The following is a 24,995-nucleotide window of genomic DNA, read 5'->3' on the forward strand; positions in this document are numbered from 1 at the left end:
GGGGTGATGCATGATGATGATAACTAAGGGTTGGTGGGACAGATAGAAGGAGCTTTTTGGACATTCAAAAAGACTTTGTTGACTAGATATTTTGTTATGTATCTGAAAGGAAAAAAGTACTATATAATCACAGCAAGTTTGTTGCAGCATTTAATGCTACTACCATTAGCATATGTTTCCCTCTAGTGCTGTTTAAAGTAACTTCTTGGGATTTGAAGCTGGAATCTGTTTCCCTGTTCACTCTTTTTACAGACTATTCCTATAGACATTTTCAATAGCTTGTGCATTTTACTGTGTTCCATTTACTTCCTTTTGTAAGCAAACAAATGAGGTTTGGGAGGTTTTCTACAGAAGAAAAACAGTAAAAGATAATTTTAAGTACGATTCGTAAATGGCAAAGATTCAATTTTTCCTTTAATATTTCTTCAAATTTTAAGGAAATAGAGTATTTATGTAAAAAAAAGAAGTTCTTTTATTGCAGTATTTTCCACTTTTTTTCACATTCAAATAATCTTTTATAGTATTATATTAGCCTGTTTTGAAAGATATAGCCACATAATCAGATTAAGTTGCCGACAGGGAAATACAACTTTTCATAGACGTTACCTGGAAGGCCAAATTATGACTCTCCGATTCAGACAGCTAAACAAAGTCGTCAGCTTTTCAGATGTATCAGGTATTCAGACATTTTTATGCAGCACATTTCAAAATAAGACCATGTCATTTAACTGTTGCAGAACAGTGATATTTTTCTGAAAATCTCTCAAATAACCCTGTTTCTTCTCAAAGCAATGTGGATACTGCCATCTAGCTATACAGTAACAGTGTATCTTTAGTCCAGTTCTGCTAGACAAGAACTTTTTCAGTTTCAGTTTGGAATAGAACAGAACAGATACAAAAATTCCAGCTGCATTTCTGTTAATTCAAAAGGATGTAGCGAACATTTATTATTAAAATAATGCTATAATATTATAAAATACTATTTTGACAGCAAACTGAAAAGTTAAGAACAAGTTGAAGGTTCAAACTATTGCTCCTGATGGTAAACAAGCTATTCCTTGTCAATGATTTATTTACAAATGCAGGATCTTATTGTTCAAATATTTATACATGCCTTTAATTGAATGGGGTAACTAATAAAGTTAAAAACAGACATTAGTAAATTGAAGTCTAGATGCTCTTGCTAGTTTAAGATTCACCTACCAAAGATCAGGATTTCTACAAAACACTTTGTCTAACAAATAGCTTTCTTATTATATTTGCCCCATTAATTGTTTGGAAACTGTTTAAATAGTCAGCTGAACACTCAGTATTCAAACTGTACTGGTTTTGTTCTGCTGTTGGCCACACAGAGATACTTTCAGATGAATATCATTGTATGCTCAAGATGTTGATCCACCAAGCATCCTACTCAATATCTCCCTGGGTAACCAAGAGACTGAGAGACTGAAGACACATGCACAGAACTCACCCTTATACTGAGAGGGCTATGGATGGTCTCAGCACCTAAACTTAGGAGCTAGGAGAACTGATTTCCACAGCCTATCACCACATTTCACCCAGACCATTATATACATAGCTGTGCAGAGCCAGTCTGTTCTTTGGGATTACTCAATAGGCAACTAGAACCATTCTGGTTGAGCTCCTGCCCATTAATTTGAAGAGCTTGTATTTCAAAACAAATTGAGGTGTGTGACTGCTTCAACTTCCTTCTCTAGCCAGGGAAAACTGATGCAATTATATGACAGATATGCCTCCTAGTTAAACACATGGTCTCGTTTCTAAGTACAAAGCTATTGGGAAAGCTATCCACTTGCCACTTGAGGAAGAAAAATTCTACGTAAGCTAGCACACACACAGTGGGGATCCAACTAGAAAGGAAAACCTGTCCAAGGAAATCTACATAAGCATATGTCTCTAAGTTAATACTTCATATATGCTTACCAAACAAGACACACAATATGACATATATCTCTGCACATGACGAGTTCACAGAATTGTCTAGTCCAAAACTTGACCAATACCAGATTCATTTTAAGGAAGATGCAAGAAAACATTTAATTGCTTATAGAACAGCCCTCAGATTCATCCTAATTCAAGAAACAGGAGATGAGCCTGAATTTCAAATCATGAAGAGATGAGTCTGAATTTCAAATTGTGAAGTCTCCAAGAAGAAAAGTCAGAACTGCCACAGGCAAGGCCCCAGATTGCTTCACCTAAATCATTAGGAAAACAGATGTTCTTCCATGTCACCTGCAGCAAAATCTTGATGACAGTTGCTCTTACATATAGTATCTCACAAGACCCTAATTCTGTCAGTATTATTTTTTAACAGCACACAGACACACCACTGAATAACAGTTACAGCTTCTTATTAAAAGATTAAGAGATGCATGCAAGCAAATAACTAAATCAATCTACCAGAAATGCTGAGACACTCTTGGCCACTGAAAAATGATTAAAAAATAAATGCTTGATATCACTAGGGCTATAAATATTTTTCAGTTTGACATAGAAATGCCTAATGGTGGTGCAAGCCACAATAAAACAGAAGACAAACAATAAGCTATTTTTCATGTTCCCAGAGAAATTAATTTATGGTGAAGTGAAATCAGTATGCAGACATGTCTTTCTCCCAAATGTCAGAAGCATTAAAAAAAATATTTAATTAGGGATACAGAGTGAGATGCACTGCTTTCTACTTTTGCATTTCTAATGCTGCATTTTTAACCTTCTGTGTAAACCCTCCCCCCCCCCAAAAAAAAAAAAAAGGATAAATTGCGTAATTCAGGATTTATTAATTGTGTAAAATTTCATACCCAGACTTGTGAAATGCAAAGTCCTTGTGCCTGAATGGTTTCTCTTTTTCAACAGCAGCATACATTGTGCCTTTGGTGCTAAAAGAAAAAGAAATATATTTCACCACTTCAACTGCTTTCCGCAGTGTGTCAAATGATTCTGGAAAACACACAGCTGCTATCTAATAAAGTGGCCACCATTCCAAGTACCACAAAGGAAGATGCTAGAACACTCTATCTGCATTTTAATGTCTTTTTCCTCTGGGCTGAACAAGCTGCATCTCAACATTGTAATCAAGGTGTGAAAAACCTGAGTTTTGAGGTGCCCAGCTTTACTGGGATCTGCCCCAGCAGGGACACATTTAGCTATAAACCACCCAAGAGAAGAGCTTTGTTACCACTAGTATTTGTAGAACCAGGTAGTTTCTTGGTAGTATTCTACTCTGACCATTTTTGCTGAATTAAGAAACTGAAGTCTCAATCAACTTAAGGTGACCCATCCTCTGTCTCCCTAGTTCTCACATACCCCTCTGCATTGCAGCAGACGCTGCCGTAGCAGACCCTCCAAAAGCACTTTGAACTCTTTCCAGAGTGCTCTGAACCCTTTCAAAGAAAGTTTTCCTTAGGCTTGACTTGAGGACCATGCCTGTAGCATCTCTGAGGGCAGAAAATGTTAAACCTGGGTCCCATAAAATGCTCAGGGTTTTCTGTCCTTACCCTGTGGGTACCCCTGTTCAGCATAAGAATACAGTAGGTTCGGGAGATATCATTTAATGATTACACAAATGCAAATGACTGCTCAGAGCAAAGAGCAGGGAAGAACCTTGCTCAAGGTGGCTGCAGTCTGGCAAACAGCCAAATGCAACACACAGATGATCTCTGGACCCGCATCTATCTCTCTGAATTGGCACAGCCTCCTCCTTCGCAGGGCCACACTGGTAACAGCCAGGTTATTCCATCGCCTTTTGTGACAGGGCATCCCAGCTGAGACCTTACCAGGAGATACCTGCCCTTTCCAGATGTTTCATGCTCATCTGCCATCCAGGTTATTAAGTGTGTTACCCCTGCTTGTAGTTCAAGGCTATCAACATTGCACATACACATTGAAGATGTGTTCCTGCACCTTAACAAAGTGACAGTTCACTCTGAGGTCAGCAGCTGCCATAATTTCAGAAAGCTGCAATACTACCTTTGTCAGTCAACTGTTACTGCCATTCCCTCACATGGCTTGAGGACAATTTATCTGCAAATGATTATGGGGCTTGAAGGCAGAAAAAAGCTAATCATAACAGATAAGATCATCTACTGATGTACCAGAAAAGTTTTTACCGTTGTTACAAGCTATAGGATATTATATATTCAGTTGTACCCACACATTAGTGATTTATTGTGCCCCCAGTGTTTTGGGGGCTGCTGACCAAAAGCACTCTGTCTACACAGCATGATTCCCATCAGATGTTTTACCAGGTTACAGCTGTACAGTAATTTATTTGCACATTAGTACGTAGGTTTGGAGTGGTTTTGGAAAATTCTCCTGTATTTTTTTTATTCACAGCCTCTCCCCTCGTGTTTGCTGACTTTTACAGATCATTCTGAGATCCTCCATTGATTTTGCTGTTTGAATGATGTTTAAATAACTTCAATATAATATACATATTATATATACACACAAATATTGCCTAGCCTATGTGGAACTTATTTGTATGCTATTAAAGCATTAAAAAAATGAGATATTTGGGCAAAATTATTGTAAAAGTGTAGACAAAAATTAAGCAAACCCACAATGGTTGTTTAGATTGAAATCACTAATGACACAGCTCACCACAAATGGAGTTATCATTTCCAAATGAGGGTGAAGACTTGCAGAATAAACACACAGTTTAATTTTTGCAGATTCACATCAGGCAGAAGCAGTTTATTTCTAGAGCTATAGGAAGGAATGTGCCGCAGCAGAGGTTCATCCCTCAACTGTTAGGAATTCTAACTTAACCAACCCTGACTAGGTTGGACTAGATGATCTCCAGAGGTCCCTTCCAACCTCAACCATTCTGTGTTTCTGTAACGCCATGGTGCATATAAATTCACTGCGGATACAAGCTGCCCTGTGAAGGCACCTGATATGACAGAGCAGCATCTGCATGGAAAGAAACGTCATCACAGAGGACATGCCCATGTGTTCCTGGTATCTCAGAGCATGTGGCCAGGCGGCCTCGGCCCACACCTGCTCAGTTGAGCCCTCCCTCACTTGTGACGCAGCTCAGCCCTCCACCAGCTCCTGGCCCTAGCAAGCCTTGCCTCCATAAAACAATATTGGTAAAACGGATTATTTAGCCATGTTTCCAGAAAACGCTGAAGTACTGAAAATGCCGAGTTCCCTCTATTGACCAATAAAAATGATATAAATGTTTCTCTTTAGGAGGCATCCTGTCAACTTGTCTATATGAACTACTTGCAGCTTCTCTTACAGAAATACAAAAATAATCACTAACATCTTCCCAAGACTGACCTGTGTTTCAGCACTATTTCACCTGTTTTATTTAATCTATTTCTACATTTTTATTAAATCATGTGTTTAAGAAGGAACCAATCTGAAGTAGAAGAGCTCTAACATGAAGAATAGTGTGTTTTTCCTACTCCTCTCTCCTCTTTTCTCCTCTTAAGGCCACTATTTTGTTTTGGGTTTGGGAGTTTTCTCTGTTTAAGGATAAGACCGGCATTTATTTCACAGAATCACAGAAAGATTTAGTCTTGAAGGGATCACTGTATTCTGACCCCCAGCTCGAGGCATAGCCAACTCTGAAGCTACACCAACTTGCTGGTTGGGTTTTGGACACCCCAGAGACGGAGGCTGCATGGCCTCCTTGGGTGAACCAGTGCCTGACCGCCTGCCTGGTTAAAAAATAAAAGTCAGTGTTTCTACTGACTTGCAGCACTGCTTGGAAAGAGAGTGTCTCTCTCCGTTGTAAAACTGGTTTTTAGTTCCTTGTAAGTCTTGCATATATCCACATAACATAATTCAGTGTCATCTAGTTACCTGAGCCAAACATATAATCTGTTTAAACCAACATTTAGGGCCCTCTCCACCAGCTCCAACCACATATGCCAGCCTCATCCATCTGCATACGACTTCATATTCAAATGTCATCCTCATCATTGTTTGAAGAGAGGAACTCTCCCTGATTTGTGGAGGGCTTGTCTCCCCTCCACGTTGTTCTCAGTTTCTTGAAGAGTGGGCAAGTGAGAAGATGGGAACATGGAATTCCTAAATAAATGCCTTAGAATCTACAATGTGTGACAAATTTCCAGAAATACTTCAAAGCTACGTGAAGAGTCAAACCCACCTTTCAGGACCATATTGGAAAAGGCTGCCACTACCTAAACACAATTAATTTGTTATGGTCTGCAGTCCTGAGTGTGTTGAAGTTTGATTCATGATCAGCATACACATGACAGCACGTGAGAAAGCAAGCTAATTAGCCCCAACAGGGCCGGCGCTCAGCGAGTTCTGGAAGAGCTAGTTCAGGTAAATGTTAAGGAAGTTTATTTTCCCTAGGTTTCCTGAAGCAGAGCCTCAGGCATGGATTCCAGAAATGCTTCTTAAATAAATAATTTATCTGTAAGATACAGCATAGAGCAGCTCAAGTTCAGAGCCTCTGGAAGAGGGATCCCCAGCGAAGAAAACGCTGGGCAATTATACCCTTACAATCTAAACTTCCCACCCCTTGGGCATCAGTTCAGGCCAATTGTAAAATTAGAGTCTGGGGTCTCCCCGTTACACTTTGGATCTCTTAATTTTCATGAGGTGAGCCATTTCTTATCTCTGGAGATAGTTGTTTGCCTTTTACTGATCAGACTAGACATCAGTCTAAGTCCTGTCCTTCAGTTGTTTTGCAGCTGCAGCTTGGGGAGAAAAATAAGTCCTTGGCAAGAACTGAAACGTTCTTCTATTTCTCATCATCTTTAAACATGCTGTTCCATTTCTTTACCTATTTCCAGGGGTGCAACTCCTGTCAACAATCAGAAGCTCACTTTATCTTCTAGCTTGAACTGGCTCTGAGGCCTTCATTTGCTTAATTAAGTGGAAAGTTCAAAAGTTCACAGCTTGCAGCCTAAGCAAACTTGGTTACTTATGCTAAGCGAGTTATTCTAAGCAAGTTCTATACAAGCAGTTTCTGAACAAGTTCTATATAAGCAATATACCAAACAGTTCAATAAGCTAAGGCAGTCTGTATTTTCTGACAGTACAGAACTGTGGATGTACCTTTGCTAGATTTGACATGGTTAGAAATTTTCTGTGTTAAAGTCAAGCTGCAGAAGATTTTTAGCATTGATTATGAAGCTGGCAAATAAATAATATACTGCCAGATTAAATTCAGAAATTCTAGAAACTGAGAAGCTGAAGTTTCACTGAGAACATGAGTGTTTGCGTTCTAAGGCTGGAAATTTGCTGAGAACATTTTTCTTCCATTTTTTCACACCACCATTGCCCCCTCCCACAGATAAGCAGCCAGCACATCAGGAGACAGCCAACCCACCTGCCCCAGGTTTGGGAATGAGCGTTGTCTGGAGGCTGCTCCTCTGCAAACATGGCATCTCTCTGAGCAGAGCGGTCAGTCATTTTGTCACAATCAAAGCAATAGTCAAAATGAAATCTGAAATGTGGCATAAAAAGGGAGACTTTAGGCTTCAGAATGATAGGTTTTAGGCCTTATTTTCCCATTCATGAATACTGATGTCAATTATATAACATTTTGCATTTTGGGCAGCCCCAGCATGGAGCCTGCTGTCAGCCACCAGGTATTTCCCATTTCACCATCTCTTGCTCCCAGGCAGCCGCTGACAAACCAGCTGGGCCCAGTGCCGCAGCCAGCGCTGCTGCCAGGCGGGACAGCGTGTCCCCCTTTTTCCTGATGGGAGAACGAGTTGGGGGAGAACAAGGATCATAACTGATGTTTCTGGAACACCTTTATTAGTTATTAATGAGAGAACCAAGCTGCTATAACTACTTAGAGCACCTCCAGCATGCCACAGCTCCAGGCAGCATCCCTTCTCCTTTACTCTGCCTCGGTGAGACTGCATCTGGAATATTGTGTCCAGTTCTGGGCCCCTCAGTTCAAGAAGGACAGGGAATTGCTGGAGAGAGTCCAGCGCAGGGCAATGAAGATGATCAAGGGAGTGGAGCATCTCCCTTATGAGGAAAGGCTGAGGGAGCTGGGTCTCTTGAGCTTGGAGGAGACTGAGGGGTGACCTTATTAGTGTTTATAAATATGTAAAGGGTGTGTCACGAGGATGGAGCCAGGCTCTTCTCTGTGACAACCAATGATAGGACAAAGAGTAATGGGTACAAACCGGAACACAAGAGGTTCCACTTAAATTTGAGAAGAAACTTCTTCACAGTGAGGGTGCCAGAGCCCTGGAACAGGCTGCCAAGGGAGGTTGTGGAGTCTCCTTCTCTGGAGACATTCAAAACCCGCCTGGACACATTCCTGTGTAACCTCATCTGGGTGTTCCTGCTTCGGCAGCGGGACTGGACTAGATGATGTTTTGAGTTCCTTCTAATCCCTAATATTCCGTGATTCTCCTCACGCCTCCCGACCCCACCCCCACGGAGGGTCCCTCCCGCCGCCGCTCTCGCGCTCCCCGCCCCCCTTGCCGAAGATCCCGCCCCGGAGCGGCCGCTCCCCCGGCACGAGCCCGCCCCGCGCGCAAGCCGCCAACGGGCGCTCTGTGGCGTCACAGCCGCGTGCCGGTGGCCCCGCCCGCTGCCGCCTGATCCGGGAGGCGGTGTCGCAGGCAGGCCGGGCGCGGCGGGCTCGGCTCGGCTCGGCTCGGCGAGCGGGTCTGCCTCGGTGAGCGCGGCCGCGGGGTTGGGCCCTCTCGGGTTGGCGAAGGCTCCGTGCGGAGCCGGGCGGAGCGGTTCGGCTTTTCCCGGCGGGCCGCGGTGAGGCGGCTTGCTCGCGCGGGGCGGGCAGGCGGGAGGTCGCGGGGTGGGCACCGCAGTGCGGCCGCCGCCTCGGCTGCCCCCGGGCAGCGGCGGGCCGTGTCCCGAAGCGGGGGCAGCGTTGCGGTGATGGCGGGGCTGGGGCAGCAGCGTGCGCGGCGGGGAGCCGGGACGTGGGCCTGTGCAGGGTGGTGACAGGCGCCCGGGTGGCTCGTTCCCTGTCCCTGGCCAGGCGCCTGATATTGTCATGATACTCGGGTAAGCTACTCCCTGTGCCTTGTCTTTCTTGAAAGATTAATGTCGGGCAGTTTCGGCTTGAGTTGTTTGTGTGTGAAGAAATCCTGTTGGCAGTGATGGGAGACTGGCAGGCACGCTGCTACTTCAAAAGTATTAAATAGCAATCTTGCATAACACTGCATTTTCAATCATGTCGTTAGAATCTTTGGCCACAGAATGGTAGATGGTGACAGTGGCTTTGTACTTTGGTGCGGTGCAAGGCAGCATAACTGCATGACGAAGGCAATTATCTACCCTGCTGGTTTCTCCTTTTTAGAGAAGTGCTAAGTAGGCACATAAAGCCTAAAAGCTCTGCATTGAGACCATGTGATGGAAATACAGACCAAGGAGTCAGGAAGAAAGTTCATTTATTTGGACAAAAAAGGCTTCAGACAGTGCTAATACCAAGAAGAGGAAAATGAGACATGCTGTCTGAGTGAATGTAGGTGTGAGGATACCGGCCTGAGAAGATGGTGTAAGTTGAAATGTCAGAAGATGGGAGTTTAGTGAAGTCTTCAGTAATTTTAAGAGAATAGGAATTACCATGTCAGATCAAATCACTGACTTTCTCTGTTGTCTGGTCTTTGATATTTAGTCTTAGGTGCTTAAAAATTAGTAGTAGGCCACCACTTAATGAAAAATTTAAGGGCCATTTTAAACAAACTAGTTTAAATAAACTAAAAGTAAACCCCTGTATATTTATTAGCAAGTACCTGGCCTGTGTTAGTTGAAATCCTTTATAACATTTGTTTTTGTTCTCTAAATTACTGGAAGTTACTTATACTTTCTTAATTGCTCTTTCCCTACATAAGCAAGGCTTAAACAATTCTGAGTGATAGTTCTCGTTTATCTTCTTCATCTTTGAAATCAGTGGCTGATAGAAAAAACAGTTGTCTTATAGGAAGAGCTCTTGGATTATGGGTTTTGTTTTGGTTTTGCTTCCCCCGCTGTATCCCCCAGGTTTCAAAAATAGTGAGTTGAAAAGAGTGTTCTACCTCTGTCAGTTAGGATGTTTAATCCTCTTAATAAGCTTTAGGCTTTGTGTTTACCTTCTGCCAGTAAGATCCACCAGTAAGCTGTATTTTTTTTTTTTAAATATACATTATTTTTTAATGAAGTGGGGTTTAGAAGGATGGTCACACAGGTAGGTGAGGTGTTAGCTTACGATATTGAATAGAACTCAAGTTTCCCTGTTGCACTGTAGCCTCTCTTGGTCAAGTCAGTTTAAACCACAGAGTATATCTGTGCTGATAAAGGGAAAAGGGCCAAGGAATGAGCTCAAGCACTGGATTGATCTGTGATTATCTACAGTGCCCATTAGCTCTTTTCTTAGCTCTGTTTTGGACCAGTTCTCTCCAAGACAAGTTCCTCTAAATGTTACTTAGTACTAAGCCAGTCTCTGCCAACCATAGGACTAAAGGCTGGTTTGTGGCATCCTTGCATTTAGTAATATACATTTTGGAATTCATTCCAGCTTTTAAACAGAGGAAATAATACTCTGCATTGTATAGAAATGGATTACAGGCAAATATTAAAACATGCAGGATACTTAAATACTAAAGAACATACATTGAAAACATTAATGACAGAGCACCTTCCTTGCATATGATCAGATTGCTACTTAAATGTTCTGTTTCAGAGAGTATTTCTTCTTGTGTTGGGAGGGAGCAATCAAGGTGACTTATTTACTTCATACCATTCATTATTTTGTATTAATTTTAATAAATAAGAATTAAATTCAGATGCTAAAGCTTTTAGTTATCGTAAGCTTAAAATCTGCTGTGAATTCCTTCTTTCTTTTCCAAGTGCTCTGCCACCCAATGCCTAGTTTGGTGGTAATTATACTGTACATATACTACAAACATGGGATGTTTCAAACAATCCGAGATAAGTCGTAACACTCCCACTCTTCTGAATTGTTGACTTAGCTTTTGTACCTCTGCCTTGCAGAGCAATGAGCTAGTGCTGTATATGCACTGATCTTGCTGACATCTCCATTTTCTTACAGGCCTTTTCTAGTGTCAGTAGAGCCTGAGCTTTAGTGAGAATAGTGGTGTTGACAATATGACAAGCATACAGTGATTAGTAAGTTAATTATTAAGTTGAAATGTAGCTGTGACTTTAGGATTTCACGTGATGATTTGTTATATTCCAACAATCACTAGCAAAACAGTTATTTAAAATCTGTGTCTTTGCTTTAGCCTTTTTTAGCAAAAATGAATCAAAAAACATGGGGCAAAGTAGACTATGGTACTGCATGCTTTTAACTTATAAACTTGATCTCCTTGGTGGTTATTAAATACACACTTATTCTTATGCCAGTGCTGTTATTCAGCTTAAATCAAAAATGCTGAGCCTGTTGGCAACAAGTGATTACAATCAACCAGAAAAACCTTCCACCCCAAGATTTGTTTTTCATGATGGGGAATGGGCAGCAAGCCTGGTGGCCTGAGTCCCTGCTGATCTGCTCCACATGGGCTGCCTTCTCATGCCAGCCTTGTCGTATTCCTAGTGACGTGTCTGTTGCTTAACTGAAATGACTCATATTGTCTTTTGCTTGAAATTGGATTCTGTCACATGGTAAAAGTACAGATGCATTCCAGATTACATGGCACTTATGCCATGTGGCTGCAAATGCATCAGTCACGTGTTACCTAAATTTTGATCATAAAGGTTCTGGGAGTAGAGAATGGCATTCTGGGTTTGCCTCATTAAAATAGTTTCATGACCTGCACTTCTTAACTTTCTCTTTGTTGGAGTAGAGGAAGGATATTTTCCAGATATATAATATATTTATGTATTTATTTTTACTTTATTAATAGACTAAAACAAGAAGAGACAATAAATAAGTGTAGGTACTATTTCAGGATTTTTAATAAAGTTTGGATTTCAGTAGTTCTTGTCTTCTTCTCTGACATAGTTTCTTCTTTTCACCCAGTATATCTCTAGAAACTAATCCAACCTCTTAGCCTTTGGTTTATTGGCTTCATAAGCCAAACTTAGCTTTCTCTAAGCAAAAATAATAAACTGACCAGAACAAATCAGTGACCTTCTAGACACCTCTTCTTGTTCTGGTGCACTTTCCCTGAATCTGGCTCAACATTGTGTGAGGTCTCACCCATGCTGTGCACACTGGCATTAATGCTTCCGTATGTGTAATGGAAGTATTTTTATTTTTGCACTTTGGATTTTACCTACCCCCATGTTTTTTGTAGCTTGCTATCACTGCAACTGACATATGTCTCTAGATTCTTCTTCTTTCTTCCATCCAGCTTTCAGATGGATTGTTTTTATTGAAAATGCATGACTTTCATTTTTATATAGTATCCCATTTTTGTTGTCCATGATCATTATTCTCTTCTAGTATAATAACTTGATTTTTCTGAATTGACAATGCCTCTCATCACTGTCAGCAAAATAATCCACTGGAATTTTTGCATTGTGTGTTATAAACACTCTCTTAGGCCAAGAATGATTTGTATTTCCTGCATTTGGCCAAGACTGAAGATCTGCATTCAGTTAAAACAGTGATTTTTTTTACATATTTTAGAGTTCAAATAAACGTATGGGATTCTTTTCTGCTTGTCACTTGTTGAAATAAACATGAGGCAGTTTGAGGAATACATTCCAAAACAGACATAAAACCTGCAAACTTTTGTACATATTATTTCAAGTTTTTGTCACCTGGGGAGCAAGGAAAGGAAAACACTTTGTTCTCACTTCATAAACACTGTAAAGAAAATAAGTGATTCCCTGTTTTCATTTTGTAAAGCATACCTTTAACTATTTTGAGTATTTCTTCCCAGATCTGTGTGGTGATGTTAGTTGAAGTTTATAGTGATTTGTTTAAATCTGTTGCATGCTTTCCCTTAAATTATTTAAATAAAAATATACTGAGTTTGTAAGTTCAGCATTTATTTAAATAAACAAAATGTTAACTGATTTTTTAATACCTTAGAGATTTTTAAGAAATACTATTGAAATACTATTGAAATACTATTGAAATACTATTGAAATACTATTGAAATACTATTGAAATACTATTGAAAGTAAAGTTAGATTTTTAAATTATTTTTTTACTCCACTGTTTGTTACTGATCTTATTAAACTTCTCATCTTAAAGTATTATCAGGCGTGTCCATGTTCTTCTCATATTTAGCTTTTAAGAAATACATGTCTGTGATGTAACTGGATGTGATGATTGTAAATTCCTTTCTGCCTTGGAATCGTGTATTCTAAATCTGAACATCAGTAGGACTTAACCATAACATACCAAATGCTGTACCAAGCAACCTAGATAGCTTTCTGCCAGTACATGCAGTATGGGCATAATTAGAAACCAATTAAAAGGCATTTTGTTCTAAGGTAAACTTTATTTGGCTTCATCTATTCTGAATAATTTTTATTCTCCTTTGCAGTAATGGAGCAACTACAAGATCCAATTATGCAAGAAGATGCAAATATTAAAGCTATTAATGAAGAGTACAGGAAAGCCTTTATTTTTATCAATAAAGGACTGAATACAGATGAACTGGGACAGAAGGAAGAGGCAAGAAGTTACTACAAGCAGGGGCTTGAGCACTTGCTCCGAGGTGTTAGCATTCCATCGCAGGGTCCTGCATGTGTAGGATCCCAGTGGGAGTCTGCCAGGCAAATGCAACAGAAGATGAGGGAGACCCTCCAAAATGTTCAGGCTCGACTTGGCATTCTAGATCAAAACACCCCACCTGTACAAGCAAGCCCTGCTGCCATGGATGCCCCTGCTGGGGTACTCAAGTTGTACCCATCCATTCCTCCCAAAGAAAAACCGGAAAGACCACCAGCCCCTAATTCTTTGTTGGTACCAAGTCAGCCACCTGCAGCAGATGGAAGCGTTGCAGCTGTGAGCCAGGGACAAATTCCAGCTATGAGTCCATCACCTGCAAAACCTCTTTGTCTGCCAAATGAAGCACCTCCTGCCTATACCCCTCGAGCTACCAATGGCCATTTTACTGTGTCTTATGGCACGGACTCTGGGGAGTTTTCTTCTGTAGGTGAGGACTACTACAGTAAGTGTACTCAGCCACCTCCCCTTGAAAACCTGGGAGTGGATGCAGATGAGCTGATCTTGATTCCCCGAGGAGTACAGCTGTTCTTTGTGACTCCTGATGGGCAGGTTAGTGCTCCTTCATACCCTGGATATCTACGCATTGTGAAGTTCTTGGATGCAGATAGTGAGACAGCCCAGAATCGTCCACCTGCGTTTCTTCAGGTAACAGCAAAATAATTTTCTTCTCTGTTTAAATTTTAAGAACTGTCATAAAACTTTAAAAGACAATCTTCTTAAGTTCTGACTCTTCTGAGCCTAAATCTCTGTGATCATACCAAGGATGTTATAGCTATTGGAAAAATGGTTTTCTGCACATACACCCTTTTATGACTTTTTCTGCAAAAATCACCTCTGTGTCTTCACAAGGTTGTTGAGTGCCGACTGTTCTGGTGAATTGCATTTTCTAAAGGAGTTGATTTAACGTATATTTTCGTTTCATAGAATTAACTTTCCTTTCCTTACATAGAGAAGACATGTTGATTCACATATTGTAACATGTCAGCATAAAATGGGCTTGTGCGCTGCCCACTTCATTCTCAACTAGTGATAAGGTATTGCAGTTAGGACAACTGATAATTGGGAATGTGGAGGCCCATGCTAATCCAGACTCTGAACTACAAATGATGGGGTACTATTTGGATTTTTTCAGTCTGTGCTTGCTTCGTGTGGGCATGTTCTGTAATGTACATTGTGTTTCTGGACTGGTTTCTGACTTGCGGTCTCCTTGTTGCTGCTAAGACTGGCTGTTGGAAGTCTCATCAGCAAAAGGAAAACTTAGAGGAACAAACAAAAAATGCTTCATGGTTTTGGGTCAGCTGATTCGCCTCCACCTGTGTTAGCAGGCTTCAATAGTTTGCCAGCAACAGCTATATGTTCTCTTTATCCTACTATACAAATCTGTCCCAAGATCTACAGGAAGTTATAGGTGCTGTGAATGCTGAGTTGTTTGGTAGTGTGTTTCATCTGTTTCTACACCTGGGCCCAAGACTAGACCTCAGTTAAGAGTCTACCAGCTTGAATTTAAGTCCTGTGAAAATTAGTATTTTCTCTATATTAGACTGCCAGAACTAATCAAGAATATTTCCACAGTCATGTGGATTTCTTTGTTTGAAGATGGCTTAAGGCATTTTAACTTTCTTACTATATGGAAAATCAAGTTTGTGGTGCTTATCATTACATTCTGCCTGCCTTTCTTTTTAAAAAGATCCTTTAATTCCTTTATGTATTTCTCTTTTCTAGGTTTGTGACTGGTTGTATCCTCTAATGTGTAACCAGTCTCCTGTTCTGTGTTGCAATACTGGAGTCTACATGTTCCCTGACGCGATGTCTCAGATACCAGGATCCTACGTGGGAGTAGTGTTGTCTTCAGAACTCCCAGAAGCTGACAGAGAGCTGTTTGAGGATCTCTTAAAACAGATGTCTGACCTTCGCATCCAGGTAAATTCCTGGGCTGCATTTTTGAAGCTAAAAAGGAAAGGTGTAAATGATAGTTATATTCTCCCGTTTATGTTTAGTTGTGCAAAAATGCAAAGTTCTGTGTATTGCTTGGTAAGCCCACCAGTGAGAAATAGATAAAGTAGCCAAGATGAAGCAACCTGCTAATGAAACTGTAGGCTCTGTGAGGTGGGAGGACAGAAATTTTAAAATACTAAATTGTAAGCACAGAGAGGAATTGAAGACCATTTTGTATATTTTCTCTATTTTTCCAGAAGAGAACATAGGACCCAGAATGAAATTTTATGTTCAGGAGAAAGCATGTTTTTTCCTGTGTGTGCACACACATGCATACCATTTCTTTGTAGTTTTGATGATGCCATTCTTGGAATATTTGGCCCAAATGTGTGAAAGACCTGTGAAAATAGTGTGTACCTCAAAAATCTACCTTCAAATGGAATTTCAAAATAATCTAGTTCCTTACTATGGGAAGATATTAACAGATAGAGAAAATAGAAAAAACCCATAGTCTGACAAAGGTGCAGTAGGACAATGGTGACTGAAACTCAGGTGAAAAACTGGAGCACCATTTCCAGAAGAATGGTAATCAGTAACTACTTAAAAACTTATAGGAAGATGATATCTTCATGAAAGGTAAAGCTTGATGATTCAACAAGATTCTGAAGAGAGTCATGATGAAGGACGAATTTGAAGCATAGGATGTGGGTGAAGTTCTGCTACGTTATAAATCCTCTTGAGTTCAGCAGGGAATTTTGCTAGCACAGGAGACCAATAATTTTTACTTAAAAGTACTACAGAATTGTGATCTGTCAATTTTTACTTAAAAGTACTACAGAATTGTGATCTGTCAATGCAGGGCTTACTGTTCTTTTTCCTGCGTAGAAGTAGTTCAGATTGGATATCTCATTAGTTTCTTGTTGTCCTAAAATTCCGTGTTTTTGTTAATGTTCCCTGCTACGATGTCACAGGTGCCAGGATCCCATGAGAGAGTAGGGTTATCTTCAGAGCTCCCAGCAACTGAGAGAGCACATTTTGAAGATAAGTTTAAACAGATGTCTATCCACAAAGTCCAGGTAAATTCCAGGACAATGATTCCAAAATTTTATAGTAAAAACAAAAAAAAAGGAAAAAAGTCACTGAAGTACTTGTTAGAGCTGCTGAGATTCCAGACTTGGTTGAAAGCAGCAATGTATGCTGGGCTCTGTGGTTTTTAATTTTTTGTTTGTTTGTTAAAAGCTGGTTCAGTTAGTGCAGGCTACCACATTTTGCAAATTGGTAGCATATTTCTGGAGTTTTAAAAACTTTGTGATAAAGCACAAGTATTTCAAAGCCTAGTCTGATGGCCTTTTACTGTGTCTGTTTTATATAGTACTCACGAGGATCAAATTAACAAGTATATTTAATGTAATTTTAGTACAGAGTCACCTGTCTTATTAGAGAACCCATTTCTGGTCCTTAGAAAAGGCTTTAGAAGTCTTGTTGAATGTTTTTCTGCATAATGATCCAAACTGTGGAGTAACTAAGTTATACCTGAAAGATACTTTACTGGTTTGGTGTTTGTGGTGTTCTTTTGTTGTTTTTGGTTTGTTTTTAGTTTGTTTTTTGTTTACTTATAGCTGTGGTCAGTTTTCCTGCCCAGCCCTCAAAGTGTTTTGGTCACATGCTAAAGATGTTTTTTAAACATGAAATTTCACAGTGCTGTCAAGCGGTAATTGATATAGTACAAGTCAGGGATACATTCTTAATCTGGCAACTTTCCAAGACTTAATCTACTCTTTTCTATTAATGTTGTTTGTGTTTTAGTTTTGTTTTGTTGTTCTCTTTTGTCTGCAACAGCCATCTTTGTGCAATACCCTACTTTTATTTCCAGTAAATATTTCAGAGGAATCTAATAATTCCATGCAATATCAAATATTATTCTATATAGTGCATTTTATTCTGTTCATAGGTTTTGTTTATGAATGCTTTCATATAGACTTATAGACTAAGCTAAAAGGTTTTTTGTACTGTCTCTCATTAGCTAGCAGTGTTTTCAATCATATGAAATGTTTATTTTTTTACTTAGAGAAAGTCTTAAAAATAGAATTCTAAAAAAAACCCTAAGTATGTTATTTTTTTGCTTTCTCTAATTAAAGTTTAAATACACATTGTCTGTGAACAGTGTAAAGTGATGTTACACTTTTCAGAAGCACTAACCAGACCCTGTTGGTGGTTGCTATGTTTGAATAATGTCCACTTCAGCAACTCTCATGTTTGACAAGAAATCACATGGAACCTGTCCACCCAACTTTAAATGGGGAGCGGCATCATGCACAGCTTGCTGTGTTCCTTGGCTGTGCCAGCCTGCAAAAGCATCGACAGCACACAGAATGAATACTCTGCTTTATTTTTGAATTTGGGAAGAAAGGATGGGGAGCAAAACAACCAGAACAGCTGCATTCTTTTAGTTCAGCTGGACTGCAGTTCCCATACTGAATAACAACAGAGTTGACTTCCCTCTGAAAAGATAAAAGTGATAGATGGACAAGTCTCTTACCTTTTTTTGCTAGTTAATTTTTACTGTTAAGTTTTCCGTACTTAGTTACTTGACTATATGGCCATGTTGGCATGCAAGTCTTTTCATTATATCTGGATGAAGAAAGCATACAGAAAATGCTGAGCAGTCTGATAAGCTTTTTTTGAATGCATAGCAGTTCTATACGAAAGTAACTGAATCACTAATTTCCACTGCATTTCTCTACACTTACCCAAGGTATACATAGCATTACCATTTTCTGATAATAGATCTGTATGATCTAAAACATTTACAACAGAAATCCTGATGATATGTTGCAAAGTAGATTCTCAGATGTTTACTTTCACTTGTTAGCCTTCCGAAGCCTCCGGTGATGTCATTAACTTGCCTCAGACTGTACATATCCAACCAGAACCTGAAGGAGCAGAAAATCAGAAAGAGTTGCCAGAATGGAGTGAGAGAGTTGCCCACGGAATTTTGTCAGGTACTGTTGTAATAAGAGGAGTGTGTTGAATATAAACATCTGTGAGTACCATTTAAAACAGCATTTTCACCTAAATTCATGTGTGCTGGTAGAAGCTGAGTGGTTGGAAGTAGTTGTTCACTGGTTAGTTCTAGTCATAATTGTCTAAGGGATGCTTTGTTGGGCTCTATGAAAACAGTGCAGAATTTAAATCCATTGCCAGCAGTCCTGTTCATTGCAAATGAGTTAGGCTCCTCACTTGACTGTATGGTAGGGTATCAACCCCTATGATCCAAACCACTGTGACAGAACAATTTACTCCTCTATGAGCTGTTACATTGAAGCAGATATCTGTTGTGATTTCTGCAGATGAACTTTTTTTTTTCCCCCCTCTGAGAACCTTTGGAACACACTAATGACCACCTGCTGATTGTAGTAAATATGAATCTGCCAGGAGGGCTAGAGGGTTAGGATGTACATTTTCAGAATATTAATAGCATTGAGATGTGCAGTTTTATCGCTTCTGGCCCAGCTGGGGCTTGGATATCTATTAAAAAAACAAGTGGCTGTATTAAGCTGACATTTGGATGAGGACTGGCGGTATTAAACTTAAAGTGAATTGAAAAAATGTGGGTGGAGTAGGAGCAGAAATCACTGCAGGAATTCATGCTGGCCCATTCAGGGAAGAGAATAATTGCAGACACTGTAATCAGGGATGTTTCTAAAGTCAGTGTTGGAGAGACCCAGGAGGGAGGGCTGTAGGAATCATTGTCTATAAAATTGTACATTCAAAGAAACAGAATTTTTGTCTTGAAGGTGCATCTTGGGTAAGCTGGGGCCTAATGAAAGGAGCAGAATATACTGGTAAAGCTATCCACAAAGGAGCTTCAAAACTGCGAGAACACATTCAACCAGAAGAAAAACCTCTGGAAGTCAACCCAACTGTAGCAAAGGGGCTTCATGTAGCAAAACAGGCTACTGGAGGAGCTGTGAAAGTCAGCCAGTTCTTAGGTAAAAATTTCCATCTCATAGTATATTATATTTTGCCTTAAATAATATTTTGTAAAATGAGAGCTGGTTTCTCTTGCCAGTGAGCTAGGGAAGGGATTGACCTGATGAAATCCAGTGATCAGTAGTTTGTGCCTAGTTATCTCTTTTGAGAGAGATGCTTTAGGACTAACAGTTACTATATGTCCTTGAGGCATCTTTTTCTTTCCTAAAATCATAGTCTGTACAGTCTTAAGTTTGTCATGCTTTTCTAAGTTTCAGACAGAATGGTCTTTCTCTCTCTTTTTAAGTTGATGACCATGTATTTTCAAAGCTGTACTGTCACTGGTTGCTAACGTACATATTGTACCACTAGAGAATGTGTGTATGCGCATACCTATAAATACGCACACCCGCAACAAGTCTATTAGACTATGTATGAACTTCCAGATAGAAATGGCTTGGTGCTTAGAGGTGCATGGTAACCCTAGCAGCTCTTGGTAACTTCTTTCTGTTATTTATTTGCATTAATGTTTATATTTAGTATCCAGTGACTCATACAAACTTAAAAGCAAATTGTGCTGAATATTATCAAAAAAGCTTTGAAGAGCTGGAATGGTTGTGAGAAAGACTTCTCCAAAAGACAGGTCAGGAAAGAAACACATTCTGTTCCCTATCTGCGAGTTTGGGATAACAAAGCAATGAAAACAGTTTCTTGAAATTGGGAATGTATGCATTTATTTTAAAGTGCTTTTTAGCCATAAGACCAACTTTATTTATTTCTTAGGGATTAGAGCTGTGCAGAATCTGAAAAATAAGGTTGCTTTGCTATCACTTGGGTACTTGGGCATGGATTAAAATCTGTCTTTTCAAATAAGCATATTTAAATAGACGCAACACTTAAGACTTCAGTGAAACTTACTTTTAATTAGGAGTAAGGACTTTTAAAGAAAGACGTTCTATTCTTACTAAATAATCTGTATACTGTTGTTTTATGGTAGTTGAGGGAGTGTGTTCTATAGCAAGCTGTGTTGGAAGGGAGCTGGCTCCACATGTGAAGAAGCACGGCAGCAAATTAGTTCCAGAATCCCTTAAGAAAGATAAAGATGGCAAATCCACTTTTGATGGTGCTCTGGTGGTAGCAGCAAGTGGAGTTCAAGGTAATGAAAATTCCTTATATGTTTTTAGTACTTTTCAATGCTATGAACTCAAATAAGCTATTTATTTTTACAGGATTTTCAACAGTGTGGCAAGGTTTAGAAAGTGCAGCTAAGTGCATTGCTAAAAGTGTTTCAACTGAGACTGTAAAAACTGTCAAATACAAGTAAGTTATGTTTTTGTTGGTTTCTTCTACAACACACTGTCATTGTGTTTGAATCCTAGCAAAAAAAAAAAGCTTATGACAATGCAGGGAAGCTAACATATACTGGAAGATGCTGTGGAGAATAAGGGAATATATTGAGATAACCTCAAAACATATGAAATGCGCCCCTCAAAAAAGGTGCAGTAGGTATAATAAAGTGAAGATTAAGCAAAAGCATGTAGGTTAAATGGAATTGGTGAGAAGTGCAGCAAAAAAATGTTTGAAAAGGATTGCGGAACGTGCTCTACAGGCTATTAGAAGGAGACAAGGTAAATGTCAGCATGCAGCACTAAATGGATTGGCATTTGGGCTTGTGATGCATTTCAAATAGGCAGCTGATAGTGAAATTCTAGTCAGTGGTGCTTTATTGTAATGTTTGTTTTCAGTGGGAATGTCAGGAGGTGTTATATGGGAACTCTTTTCTCGTAAATTCACATTAATGTTTTTCTTTTAGATATAAAAATAGGAGAAATGGAGATCAGCAGTCAACAGGCACTAAGACTGAAAAACAATAAGTAATTACATGTTGCAGTTAATGACAATACCATGGAAAAACATCTGATACTTGATCTTTAGAATCAATCTGTATAAATATATGAACGTTTGACATAATCTCTCTCTTTTGGGAGCTGATTTCTGTGTCAGTAACATAGATTTCTGCCACTCAAAATACTTCCATGAGTGAGCTAAAGGAGTATCATCACAGTGTGTCTACATCAACAAAAAAAGTCTAAAACTTAGCTGCAGTGCTTTCGTGGATGGAATCATAGAGAGATGTTCATCATATGTGTCTCTTGGTCAGAACTGGGGGAAAACGGAGCTTCAGAAGTGATAGGTCTGCCAGAGTATGATACTACTACCTTAGTAGGTTTTTACTGTAATATAAATAACTGCACTATCTACACCTGCCAAACTTTTTTTTTTTTTTTTAAAAAAAAAAAGGATGTTACAAATTATGCAATTGAGACAGGCAAACTGAAAAATCAATTATCAAATATTATTAACTTGTTAGTTTAACTCTATTGGATAAGATAGTCTCACTTTAAGTGAGGTTTCTTATTTTACTGATGTTATATAAAACTGGCTTATGATGTTCCTGGGGTGAAATAACTAATCAAATTGACAAATACTGAACTTTTGCTGTGAGATTAATTCTGTGATCTGCAAATCAGATGTTGCTGATCCAAGGCTGTTACTCTATCAGAGAATTACAAACAAACCAAAAAAGCACTAATACTTTTTATTCAGTTTTGTTGTTGGTTCCAGCCATTATGCTATGGCTGTTGCACCAATAATGTGGTAGACTTTTGGAATCTTTGATATTCTGTGCTTCTCTCTAGCCTTATTTTGAGGTCCTCAAAGAATCTCTGGTCATAAGCACAAGGAAAAAGTAACTCTTGTAACTTCTGAGATTGTGATGCTGCCAGAAATACTTCCCTTTGGCCTGGTTTGTCTGATGACAATGCTCTCTGGAGAAATGTCTGGATGCCCAGAACAGCTAGAGTTACTGCTCTCACTGTACTCTTGTCCTCCTTCAGTGTGTTCTCTCTGCTGGGGTAAAAGTGACCTTTCTTCACACTTGAGTAACTAATAGGAAATTGCTGACTTGCCCCCTAAAACATAAAGATTGTGGACCCACAGCCCAGTGGAGAGACCTGAGGTTTAATTTCATCATAACTTCAAGATAGCTTTGTTGAGGCTTTTGGGGTTGTGTATGACTTCTCCGCGCCCCCCCCCCCCCCATTCCCCCCCCCCCAGCCCCGCTACTTCCTCTTTGCCGTTGTATTAATTCCACGTTACTTCAGAGAAGTTTTCACTGCACAATGACATGTTTTTTTGTAGGGACCTTGCTACCTCCAACTTATGAGCATAGCTGTGTCAATAATGCTCTGTACCCCAGAGACCTGTTAGATGGTCTGGATTGGTTTGCTTTAGCACCTCAGTGTGCCTGCTTTTGGAACTGGGAATTAACGTGCCAGTGTGTTACTGTTACACCAGACATAGTATCATATTATGGCATGTAGACACAGGCAAAGGCGATATAGAACAAGTACTAACCAAGCACCATTCTGGCAGTGGTGGTACTAATTGAGAAAAAATATGCCTGAGGTGATTCCGGTCCCCTTTTCTGTCACAGCTGAGAAGACAAGACAGTGTTAGCCCTCCCTCCTCAGTGCTGTTGCTCATGGTACAGACTAAGAAGGTTTAGCAGCTGCAAGGGTCTAGCTGTGAGGTCTTACATGGGAGAATAGAGGGTATTAGGAATTTTACCGAAGAATTTAGGTGAAAAAGGGTTATTGCACACAACTCCCTCTCCCACCTGCCACCATTCTTATGGTTCTATAGCTAAGTCTTCTACTCTTCTCTTGAAAACTAGAAGGGAGAAAGACTGGAAGGTTTTTTGGAGGAAAAAGGGCAGAAACATATTGGTATCTTTAAAGAGTAATTCATCTGATAGAGGAGCAGCCTTTACTCAAATGGCTTGGTAATTTCTAATTTTATTTTTTACACATTCATGCTGTGAGCTTACTATCTGTTCTTGCTAATGCCTAAAATTTTGCTTTCAAGATAATTCTAGTGAAGATAAAAATGCTATGTATACTTATCTACAAAACTGTTATCCTTCTTAAGGTATGGAGAAGATGCTGGCCATGCTACAGACAATGCCATGAATTCTGCAATCAACGTTGGTGTGACAGCATTTAACATTGACAATCTTGGTATCAAAGCTGTTGTAAAGAGAACTGCAAAGGAAACCGGTCATGCTGTGTTAGATGAGTATAAAGTATTAGACAGTGAGAAGAAAGATAAAAAATGAAAGTAATGGAGTATTTCTCAAAGCCTTACATCAGAGATGAAACTTCCTATTTAGAAATAACTACATTGCTAATCTGCAATTTAACACAAATCACAGTGTACTTCTCAAGCAACCTTTATTTAGTTTGACAGGAAAATGTAAAAGCAGGGAAGGCGCTCATGGAAAGGAAAATGAAAAGTTGTCTTAATTCTTTGTTCCATGTTGAACAAGGCTATTAAACAACTGGATTAGAGCTTTAGACAACTGGAAAGATATGAGTTTGCAGTTAATAAACTTGCCTCTGTAAGCACTTTTTCAAAATCTAAAATGGAATAATATATTAATAGAGAAATACTATAGTGGATATTTTTGTAATGCTTTGTATTTGTAAAGAAGGTGATGATATAGAACTACTTGGATTATTACTTCGAAACAAATTTGGTTTTTAACCATCTTTAACAATTTTACTAAAACAGCCTTCTCTTATTTAATATGCACTACAATAAGCTTTGTGTTTCAGTGTTTCGTAGGAAATTTCTCTTTACAGCTACCAAACAGCTAATCTTATCCAAAGTTATGTCAGAAGAAATGAAATATGAACCTCAGGTAACTAAGTAGTTAGTCCCTTTAAAACTATTTTTTTTTCCATCCAGCATATAAGCAAACCAAAGATAATCAAGCATTTTTTCTAAAAGAGGGTATTTACAACTCTAGAAAAATGTATTCTCCAGTTGACCCCTAAGGAATACAGAAAGATTTTTTTGAAATTGAGATTTTTGTGTAGAGAGGATAAGTATGTTTTTGCATAAATTATTTTTCTGTGAAAACATTCTGTAGAGGACACTAGGAACTTCTATGCATTCTGTACTTTTCAGCCAATCTAGAAGGATTCGGAGTACACATCATGGCCTCCTAATGGGAGACAATTATCTATTTGCTTCAACAAGTAGTTCTAACAGTCAGCATCTTTATTCCATTAAATTCATAGTTGCACAAGGTAAGTCTTTAAAGAGTATGAAGACAAGGCCTTTTAATGAAGAGATGGGTGTGAAATAGACTAGACATGACCATGTAGGTTTTTCATCCTGTTCCTAGTGAAGTGTGAAATAACTCCATATGTAGAACCCTTGAGATTATTAATTAATTAACTGCTACTTAATTAACAATTCATTATTGAGTTTTAAAGCTGATGCACATTCTGATATTGGCTGTACCTGCAACAAAGGGAACACCATCAATTTACAGCTTCTCTCCATTTCATGTAAATGGAGAAAATAAATAAAAATGGTTGTTAAGAAAGGCTATTTGCAT

At 39.3% G+C, this 24,995-nt stretch overlaps 1 protein-coding gene across 1 annotated transcript; it reads left to right on the forward strand.

Annotated features, from left to right (window-relative positions):
* Nucleotides 1-13,432: 13,432 nt before the first annotated feature.
* SPART (spartin) lies at nt 13,433-23,705 on the forward strand (the record flags this gene model as incomplete). Its single annotated transcript, XM_080357744.1, has 8 exons — nt 13,433-14,266; nt 15,344-15,541; nt 16,528-16,632; nt 18,429-18,558; nt 19,354-19,548; nt 20,526-20,684; nt 20,758-20,848; nt 23,519-23,705. Exons 1-8 carry the CDS (start codon nt 13,436-13,438, stop codon nt 23,703-23,705), a joined length of 1,896 nt encoding a protein of 631 aa, XP_080213870.1. The 5' UTR covers nt 13,433-13,435.
* Between the last annotated feature and the right edge of the window lie 1,290 nt (nt 23,706-24,995).

Source organism: Nesoenas mayeri (assembly GCF_963082525.1).
Source record: "Nesoenas mayeri genome assembly, chromosome: 1".
Taxonomy (NCBI): domain Eukaryota; kingdom Metazoa; phylum Chordata; class Aves; order Columbiformes; family Columbidae; genus Nesoenas; species Nesoenas mayeri.